General features: G+C 36.5%; 1 protein-coding gene across 1 annotated transcript; it reads left to right on the top strand.

Moving 5' to 3' along the window:
• The first annotated feature begins 559 nt into the window (after positions 1-559).
• Csnk2a2ip (casein kinase 2 subunit alpha' interacting protein) lies at positions 560-2,731 on the top strand. The gene has a single exon (XM_075953555.1). The coding sequence runs from the start codon at positions 560-562 to the stop codon at positions 2,729-2,731; it is 2,172 nt and encodes a 723-aa protein (XP_075809670.1).
• The last annotated feature ends 8,307 nt before the right edge of the window (positions 2,732-11,038 follow it).

Genomic DNA, 11,038 nt, shown 5'->3' with positions numbered 1-11,038 from the left:
GTAATTGTTGCTCTTGGTTTTTGAGTACTTATCCTAGGAACTATTAGAGATTTCTATTTATTATTTTAGTCTTTAGCTGATTAAATTGAAAATATATCTTTTATAGATGTGTAGTGCACTTAGAAAAATTAATTCAAAAGATATGTGAGGTGGTTGATGTGCATATTCTGGGGATTACTGAATAAACCCTAGGTTCTAGGTACTAAAGTTTAAGAAAATTTTATCCTGTGAGGACCTCTTCTAAACTCTACTATTTTGTTAACAGGAATTTTTTTGTAAAGAGAAGAGAGACAGAGAGGAAAAAAACCAAAAAGCTCTTGGAAACTAAATGGAAGACAGAAGATAGACTTCAATGGTGACATCCCCTCCCCAATTTCATTTACTGCTTAATTGTCATACATTCTACACCATTTCCATTAACACAAACATAACAAAGTAGAAGTTAGAACTATTAGTGTTTATTTAAGTGCCCATTGTCCATGGATTCTTGCTCTAAAGACTGTTCCTAAAACATTCCTGTAAGCTACTGCTTCCCAAAAGATCTCTGCTCCAGCACAAGATGGTGCCATTAACATATCACGATCAACATTTTGTGCATTTAGACGACTCTCAGCAACAAACTACAATTAATTCACCTATACATCAATACACATGTGAGGCATTAAACCAATTCAACAGCCAACCTGTGGCAAAAGAACAGTCTCAAAATATAGTCACAGTGCCACGACCAAGCTTAAACAAGAAGGCCCAGAGCTTCTGTACACTGACTCCTCCGAGCTTTAAAGTGGCACAAGATCCCTATAACAGGGCTATGAAATCATCATCATTATATTCCAAATGTCCAGCAACACCTTCGAAAGACCTCCACTTGAAAAGTTCCTTTAATACCTCTTGGAAATCCTTGGGTTCACCTGTGTCTCACCACAAGCCCCCAACAATCTCTTCACCCAGCTTTACCAATGCTTCAGCGCTGGAACCCAGTCAATTATCTCTGAGATCAAGATTATCACTCCCAAAGCCTCAGACATCATCAAGTATTGACCCTTGCAGGGAATCACCTTCATCTGAGTCTACTCAAAGAGTCTCAACACTATCACCATCTACCCTTCAACATCAAGAAACACCTTCCCTAAATGTCATCTGGACTTCACCTTCTCTGGACGTGAGTCCAAGTGAACCTACCTTAACATTAGGTACATCTAAATCACAGAAGGAACCCTTACTGGACTGTGTGTCATCTTTATTAGAATCCAATAAAAAACTTTTGAGCTCACCACAACTCAGTCATAAGCTTCAAAAAAATGACTCTCCTCCAACTTCATCTTCTTCGGAGTCCAATCGAATGTCTCAGAATTCACCACTGTCTGAACGTAAAGCTTTGAAAAGTCCTGCATCAAATTCTAATAACAATGTTCTAAGTTTGCCTCTTTCCCAAGTAAAATCAAGGAAACCACCACATTCTGTTCATCCATCTCCAAGTTTGTCAGCATGCCAGCCAAAACCTAAAACAACGCTCAAATGTGAGCCTAGAACCCGGACCTTCAGCTCACCTGCTTGTCACAACAAGGTCCAGAGTATTGACACACTCAAAGACAAATCCAGAGCCCGTCCCCTTTCATCAGTTCCTCATAAACCAAATATCTCAGGCCAACGAGTATCAAGTCCCAAATCCTGCATCAAGAACAAAAATGCTTCAATTCTGAGTTCCAGACTCCAGAGTAAAGGTCGTGTTGAACAAAAGGTAAAGACGGAAACAGAGAATGAAGTCCCATGGTCCTTAAATTATAGTCATCCCTGCATTATTAAAGGAGGTACTGTCCCTGTTGATGTTGTAAATAAAATTGTCAATTCTATTTCCAAGTCTACAATCCAGAAGGATCTCTCTAGGCAAATTCTCTTTCGAAGAATGAGGGGAAGGCCAAATCCTCATCCTGGTCCCCGCCTTTCATCAACATATACTGTTTGTTTAGAATGTGCTTCCTGTATAAAATCTCAGTGTAGTCATCTTACAGGAAAGAAAGATCCACGGTGTGCCACACTCTTTGTCATCCCGACACCTGAGATCAGCTCTGATGGGAAAATAGACGTAAAATTAGTTCTTATCCTTTCCCTCCCAGAGACTTCTACCTCATCCTGTTACCAATTTCCCATGAAAGATAATCAACCTGATGATAATCTAGAAGCCCTCGATGATAATATTGAAGAATTAGAGAAGATAACACAGTTTTTTCCTGCCTCTGAATCTGATTTAATCCAGGGACTCAAGACAAACCAAAAGTGGTTGGCTGTATCCTCTGAAGACAATGATGTAAGTCAAGAGTCCCAAGCTATTGACTGGCTGCTTTATGTTAAAAACAGAAATAGTACTCAGCCTCAAGCCCCAGTTCAAGCCCCATCCTCATCTTCTTCATCTTCTTGCTCCTCCCTTTCCTCTTCTTCTTCCTCCTCTTCCTCTACTGGTTTTCCTTCTCCACCCTCTCCTTGCAAAGACTCCACTCTTGCTCCTCTCTCAGGTTATGTTGTTACTAATGTAAGAAGTCACCACCGGTTACCTCCAGGGGTCTCCTGGCTGGAGTTCATACGGGGTACAAGTTCTGAAACCACCAAAAGAAGACATTCACCAACACCAAAAACGAAGCACGTGAGGACTCGTAACACGAAATCCGTGAAAAAGGGGAAAAAGGGACCAGACACACTGTTCAGATATTTCCAAACGAAGTTCCAAAATTAGAAATGCTGATTAAATCAACTTTCTGTCTCTTTGAAAGCAATGATTTTCTAGTTCTTCGACACTAACACTTGTTTTTCTACTGTGCTTAGTTATATTCATATCAAAAACTAACTATGATTCTATTTTAGCTAATGAAGCACCTGTTTAGGAAGAAATATTATTTTTTAAATGCAATTGTAAGTTGGAGGTTAAATTGGTATCTTTTAAAAGCTGAATACCTTATTTTACATTTTTAACAGAATTCATTTCTTATTGCAGCAACTGTATAAATGATAATGAATAAGTTTATCAGAGTTGTCCAAACATCAGAAATAAGCCTCCCATCTGACTCTAAACAGTGTGTGACTATTTTCCTTCATAACATATGTTAACAGCGGTATTATTAAGCCAATGTATGCAAATCTGTTTTTCTAGCTTTGATGAAAATTTAGGTCTCATTCAATAGGTAAGAATACCCACAAAAGAAATCATTTCAATTATGAGCTTCTAGAATTTTTTTGTCAGTATCACACATTCTGAGATTCATTTCGTCAATCTTAGGTAACGAATTTGCAATGAGAGTAACTAGTCAATAGCTCTATGGAAAGGTAATGGTGATTCCAACATGGCTTTTAATGTCATTTGCTTATTCCTTTTATATATACAGCCATAGAGTTAATAAAAAGAATACCTTAAAACATGCTTCATTTCCAGGATTTACTGATAGATTGGTGATAGACCTAAGCCAATAATCAGTTATAATAATTAGTAATTTACAATCCTCTTTCTCCAACCCAAATGTTCAGAATGCAGACTGAACATGGCTGGAACATCTCAAGCTAGTTATGACCCAGACACAATTCCTCATTTTTACGGCAATTTTCATCTTTACTTAATACTCACATGGGACTGTCTCTTACTCATGGCATGAATTGCATGGTTTTATTGTTCCTAGGATCTGTTGCTCCACACCCCGTCACTAGCATATACCATATCATACTGGATATGGTATAGTTATATGTCATGGTTGTAGGAATAACCAGCTTAAATGCATTTTTACTTCTGTATATAGTCGAGATACATAAAGTTGATAGTTCTCCATTGTCTATAACTTAAAGCAGTCACCATTTATTTTATGGATACTTAAATTCCTAGATGAAGTATGATGGTTTCTTTCTTTTTATTTTCTAATAATAATAGTCATCATCATTATTATCATTAGTGTGTGTGTGTGTTTGTGTGTGTGTGTGTGTGTGTGTGTACCATAGTACTTATATATAGAGATCACAGGACAATTTTCTGGAATCTATTCTCTCTTTCCTCCTTCATGTGGGTTCCAGTGATCAAACTTAGCTCACCAGGCTTACATGGCAACTGCCTTTATCACCCGTTTTAACTATTGTTCTATTGATGTGAAGAAGCATCATGACCAATGCAACTCCTATAAAGAAAGCATTTAATGGTGAGCTTATAGTTTTAGAGGCTAGTCCATTAATATCATGGTGAGAAGCAAACATGTATGGTACTGGAGTAGTAGCTGAGAGCTTTAAACCCTGTACTGCAGGTAGCAAGCAGAGAGAAAGAGAGAGTAGAGGAGAGACACAGAGAGAGACACACACACACACATGCAGAAAGAGAGAGGGAGAGAGAGAGAGACAGAGAGAGAGAAGAGAGAAAAGAGAGAAAAGATGAGAGAAGAGAGAAAAGAGGAGAGAAGAGAGAAAAGAGAAAAGAAAAAAGAGAGAGGAGAGAGATTAGGAGCAGCAAAGTGGGCTTTTGAAACCTCAAAGCCTACTTCCATACCTCCAACAAAGTCAACTTCCTCCAACAAGGACATAGCTCCTAATCCTCCCCAAACAGTTCTATAAACTGGGGACTAAACATTCAAATATCTGAACCTAACGGGGACCATTCTCATTCAAAGTACCACAGGATCTGAGCCATCTCACTGGCTGAAATCATATGGCTTTCTCATAACTGACTTCTCTTGTCTCTTCTTAGTCACTTCAGGCACTCTGATTTCTTTACAATACATACATTTTAGTAAGGGCTTTATCCCACCATGTGTTTTAAACAACCGTCTTCTTTGGAGAGATTTTCTGCTTGTGCATTTTATCCAGAACGGATCTGCTTTGCCTTGGCATGTTCTGGGGAACTTTCTCTTTTTCAGCTTACAAAGAGGGTTAACTGGATTTCCTTTGAGCAGAACACATTATTTTCACACATTGTATTGCTCTCAGTTACTATAACAAAATGCAACTTTTCCTATTTGTTTTAACTCACTAGATTAAAAACTTGTTGGGAAAATTTACTCATTTCTTTTATTTTAAACTGTACCTTTGGAATAAAGTACCCTAATATATGTGGAAATGTTTAATTCTTACTATTGAAGTTCTTCACTTAAAAACAATATTTGAAGCAATGCTTCTTTGGTCCGAATCATTTTAATACAGTTAATCATGAATTGTTCTTTTCACCTTTCATATTGGTAAAAGCATAAGTAAAATGGTGCTAGGGTATGTTAATGTGTTTAAGGTCTTTTGTAAAGTCTTCAGAAACCCCAACAGAGGCTCTTTTTACCTTAAACTTCTGAGGATAACTAATTATTTTTGCAATTGTTTCTGTGATAACGTCTCAATTAGACAAGACTCCATGAACAGAGGGCTCATCTCTATCTGATTATTTACTAATCCTTAGAAAATAGTGGCGCTGCAACAGATTCAGTGTATATTTGTGCAGTTAATTCAGACTGAGGCATTCAACTAGTACTTACTTACAAATGTAATTTACTCTCATAGCTTTCCATCAAAACTTCATTCCTAAACTCTATGCAGTCTTGCTGATGAAAAAAATGAGGACCACTGTTCCTTCTATTTGTTAATCCCGTCTTCAGGTATGTTAGGGATTCCTTTGTGTTTAGTTTTTAAACCATCTTGCAGTGTAGACCTGATGATCTTTACATCAACATTAAGGGATACCGTGGTGTTTGCATCAAAGCATGACACTAATCAAAGCTAGGTTCTGCTGTTTGTGCCGTATGGTCACTGGTGTGGGTCATGTGATGCTAAGGAAGCAAATGGCATCTGAGTGCCTTTTTTGTTTTCTTCCCTACTGCCCTCTCTCTTATTCACTTCGTTTTGTTGGCATTTCTCTACTGTATCTTTCTTTGACTTATAACATTATTTTAAAGTTATTTGCCTTTTAAAAACTTGTGAATTGCACCATAAGTTGTTTATCTTGCCCTTGATTCTAACAATGCTTACTTTCAACGTGTTTTAAGTAAGGCTTCATGAAATATATATATGGGACCACACTGGTGTGAACAAAACCCACCTGACTCTGTCTGGTATCTTCTGTGGAGCTAAAGTCCACAAAAGCGACAATACTGTCTCTTGTGGGATACTTTTACACTGTGTAAAGATGCATTTCTGGTAGTAGTGTGATAAAAACCTAAACAGCCAATCACTAGGCAGGAGGTAGAGTTGGGATTTCCAGGGAGAGAAAAAGAAAGAGGAGAAGGAATCTAGACACAGAGGAGACATCGGGAGACACAGAGAAGAAGCAGGAGATACCAGATTGAAGACAGGTAATACCACGTGACAGAACATAGATTAATATAAATTATTTATAAAAATAAATTATAAGTTACAAATGCTGATTTAGAACAAGCCTAATCTAAAGGCACAGCTTTCATAATTAAAATTCTCTGTGTCGTTATTTGGGAGCTGGCAGGCTCGTACAGAAAAAGAAATGTTACAGTTGTCAGTGTCAGAAAGAATTTTTTTTTCAGATTTTTGAGAGATGATAAAATATTTAAAGAAAGGTACAAGTATTCTCAATTTGTCCATTGAAAAAGGAAGTTATTTGAAAAATGATCTCAAAATATCAGTAAAATGTAAATAATGATGAAGGGCAGGGCCCTAGGAAATGGACCCTATGAGTTCACATTCGATCATGTCAATTCATGTAATACCTGGATGATAATTGGGCAGTTATAGAAAAACCCTAAAGAGTTGTTTTGTTATCATCTTATTCATTAAGATTAATCTTCAGGGAAAAATTATGAGATTTATTGGCACACACACCAATAAACACAGCACTCAGGAAATGCTGGAACTTGCCATCACTGTGGCTTCACTTCCTGAGTGCTATGTTTACAGTTGTGGCAAATATCTTTTAAAAATGTTTCATACAAACAAGAAGATGGAGTAACTGGAAGGAAACACTTAAATGTTAATTAAAAGCAGAGAAAAATGTAGAGCTCAATAAAAATCAATAAAAACACTGTAAAAAAGTGGATTTTATTTTAAGGAATAGTTGCAATAAAATATTTATAGAATGGGTATTTCCCTTCAGGCATAGAGTTCTAGTAGAAAATTCTAAGGAAATCTATTATAATCAACACTTGAAAAGGTGTTCTAAAATAAACACATCACTTGTTGCTCTTAGTTTTGCTGACTGTGAATGGGTTTTCTCTGCCACCCCTTTCTACTTATTGTTCATAGTCATCCAGATCCATAGGAAGTACACCTTTTAATAAAACATACATTATGGAAGAAAAAAATTGCTTTGAAATAAGGCCCCCTAATACACAGAAACTGTTCTATATTTTCTTCTAAATACTAAGTGCTATACTTTCTCTGACTATTTAATTGATGTGTGTGATTTTAATTGTCAGTTCAGCTTTCATTATGAAAGACTTCAAACCTCTAGAGGTATGTGTTGAATATCTTTTCATTTCCACCTAGCCTTATTGAATTCTTTCTTTTGTATACAAAAAAAAAACTTTAGTAACTGCCACTACTTACTGATCTACATAAGCATAATTATAAGTTTGCTTTGTAATACATTTATAGGGTCATAGCAAAAATGCTTTTATATGATAAAATATGTACACAGTTTTAAAACATATAAAAGCATTGTTGCTATGACCCTATAAACACCTAGTATGTTAAATATAATAGGAAATGTATTACAAAGCAAACTTATAATTATGCTCTAGGAAATGGATGAAAGAATCTGAATGCTTATGTAGAATGTGGGTCAAAAGCACAAATTTAATACAAGTTGTACTGGTTAGCTTTTGTCAACTTGACACAAGAGTCACCCAGAAATATGTACCCTCATTTAAGAAACCACTTTCATCAGATTAGCCTGTGAGTATGCATATGGGGCATTTTCTTCTTTTTTAGAAATGTTTTTAAATTTGCATTTATTAGTATTTTTCCTGTGTATGTAATTCTACTGAATGTTTGCCTGGTTTCTGAAGTGCCCAGATGAAATGCCCTTGTAACTGGAGTTACAGATGCTTGTGAGCTGCATTAGAATGCTGGCTCCTCAACTGTGGTCTTCGGACTTTCTCTCTTCTGGTTACATTAGTTTTTAAATTTTAATATAAACATATTTCTAGCCAGTGTCTTTTTGGTTGTAGAATACATATACAATGTTTTTTTTTTTTTTATCAACACTGCTTTTGTTGCTTAACTTTGCAAATGTCTCTGTTTCCTGTGGTCTGGTGCTTTCTTTAGGACCCCCAGTTTGTTGTGCATCAATTCTGGAGCTTTGTTTCTAATATTTCCTATCATTATATTGGTCTTTTCTTTCTCTGAAAATCTAGAAAATTGTCTGAGGTTTTTTGTTTTTGCATCCTCCTCCTCCTCTGCCGCCATTTTTGTTGTTGCTGTTTCTGTCTCTCACTTGAGTTTTTTTAACTGAACTCTTGCAATTTTCAGTGACTTTTCATTACATTCAAATGCCCACATCAGCAAGATACATCTCTGAGTTGTTATACAAATGGATTTTTTTTCTTTTCCATGCTTTATGGACTATTTACAAGGCCATTTAATAATCTTATTACATACTTTTGAAATGGAACATTCATCAAGATTCACAATTATTTGATTTGACATAAAATTGAAATGCATACAAACCACTATAGTTCTAGGCATTGCCAGCACAGCTCTTCCTTCCTCTGTGGAGAAATTAGATATTCTACTTTGGGTACATTCCTTGTGCCCTGCCCAGTTCTTTCCCCTTTTTTTTCTTAAGGAGAGGAGCTTAAGTTCTCTGCTTCCTCTTCTCTCACCCATCTTCTTTCAACAGAAGTTTTCTCTGTGTAAGTTGTTAGTAGTGAACTGGCCAGGCCACACACAGTATGGAAATGGACTGGATAATGGAATGATTTTTTTGTTTGACATATTCACTGAGTCTAAGAGGGATGACACATTTTCAGGAATTTTTACCTTTCAGGTATTGATTTGCCGTGCATTTCCTGCAATTGTTACATTGAAATAGTGAAAGAGCTTGCCTGGGATTTTTGATCCATTTGTTTGTCTAGGAAGGACTTTTCAACCACAACAATATCTCACCCTCAAAAATGAAGCAGCTGGAATCCACTTTATTAAATGGAGCTTCCTTTAAATGAATCACTGACATCTTCCATGTGGAATAATTGCTACTTATCACATGCTTTCAGAGAATTATTACCTAATAATAATAATAATAACAATACCCCAGAATTTATAAATTTCTAAGGCATGAGCCACTGAATATTAAATAAGCCACACTACTTTCTGGGCACAAATTGGTGACATTTGATAATACTTTAAAGTGTAAGGTAATAGCTTAAAAAGCAGTACTTGAAAACTTGGCATGTTATTCTTCTAGAATAAAGAACATATGCCAGAGCCAAGACAGGAAGGAAGGTCATAGAAGCTTCCTGGGAAGCTCAGGTTTTCTCTCTTTTGTCCCTGGACTTGAAGACCTACAGTTTGAAATCTTTTTTTCCCTGTTTATTTATTTATTAAAGATTTCTGTCTCTTCCCCGCCACCTCCTCCCATTTCCCTCCCCCTCCCCCAATCAAATTCCCCTCCCTTGTCAGCCCATAGAGCTATCAGGGAATCTTAGTGCAGGGTTCTTCAGAGTTTGGTTGCCTGGTCCGTCCATTGTGAACTTCAGAGCTTTATAGTGTAGTCTGAGAAGATTGCTTTGACAGCTGATGTATGTTTCTGAGACTGTAGAAAGGCTACATGTAAGATTAGTTCCAGGTTGGCTTTCTCCCCTTTTCTTTCCATATACTCTGTAGCCAGAGACGTTCAACCTTAGAGTGCTAAGTTTCATCTTCCATGACTTTAGTGGAAATATGAGAAGATGATTTAGCAGATGTTAAAAGGAATCTTTTAATTTATAAATGATATAAAATCCATTTCATTGACTTTTCAATTATTTGGGTATTATATGTGAATATAAATAAGTATTATGGATAATTAAAGGAAAGATTGGAGAAAGAAGGGTTACCAGGACAAACTAGTAAGCAGACTGCCTGGGAGTAGAAGCACCTGTCACCTCCTGGTAGCCTGGGTCTCTGTCTTTGTCCCTCTTTTCAGGGCCGCTGTGAAGCTTTGTTTCTCTGATAGGTAGACTAGATCACTGCCTCCAAAATCAAAATTCAAATTGATTTGCAATTGAGTGCTATTTTAACTACTTCTTTTCCTATGCTCTTCCAGCAACTCCTTTTACTTCTGTTCTAGAACAAGCTATGTAATTGTTTTTTTGGTCAAATAGAGGAGTAGAATAGAACTCAAACGTATTATATTAGCTTCTTTTCTAGGAAAAAGTCCACGAGTATATCTTTGTTTTAATTTAATATCAATCAGTGACAATTGTGGTCCTTGCTGACAATTGTCACCACACATTTTCCTCTTCTCCACTAGTATCAATCAGTGAGTTTTGTATACAAATTCTGGACCTGGGACAACTATGGGGCCATTGTCCAGTGACTTTTTCTCTTTTAGTCTCACTTGTACACCTGAAAAACAAGTAAGATACATATTTTCCAATAGTCCTTCACACTCTCTGCACAGTGGACCTATGTGTACCAACATTACAGCTAAGCCTGTTCCTTACTAAATCCCACAGGATGTGATGTCCTTCTTAGTGCTCTTGTTGACAGTGTAGCAAATAATTGCCAGTAGCTTCCTGGGTTAACTAATACATTGTATTCATTGCTCCCACGCTTACTTGCTGTGACATATGTAAACTACCATCATTTTTGCTTTTTTTAAATTCATAAAATGTGCAAGTTTCTAAAGTTATCAAGTTAAAGTGTAACTAGTCTCAGGTCTTCATTTATACATGACATAAATAGCTCATTTTATGTAAGCCACTTTTCTCCCAAACTCTGAAATCTCTGAGAAATCATTCAAAGTTTTCCATGGGAAAAAAACAACAAGAAAAATAAACAAACAGAAAACGTGGAACTGGACTATCAACTTAGTGTTTTTGGGTAGCTACAACCACACATTATAAACTAGTGCCTTACAATCAAG

Source organism: Microtus pennsylvanicus, chromosome 1 (genome assembly GCF_037038515.1).
Source record: "Microtus pennsylvanicus isolate mMicPen1 chromosome 1, mMicPen1.hap1, whole genome shotgun sequence".
In the NCBI taxonomy this organism is placed as follows: Eukaryota; Metazoa; Chordata; class Mammalia; order Rodentia; family Cricetidae; genus Microtus; species Microtus pennsylvanicus.
This window is presented reverse-complemented; position numbering and strand designations above follow the sequence as displayed.

Excerpts from the sequence above, each read along its gene's own strand:
- Csnk2a2ip (XM_075953555.1), top strand. The coding sequence starts at position 560 with ATGGTGCCATTAACATATCACGATCAACATTTTGTGCATTTAGACGAC.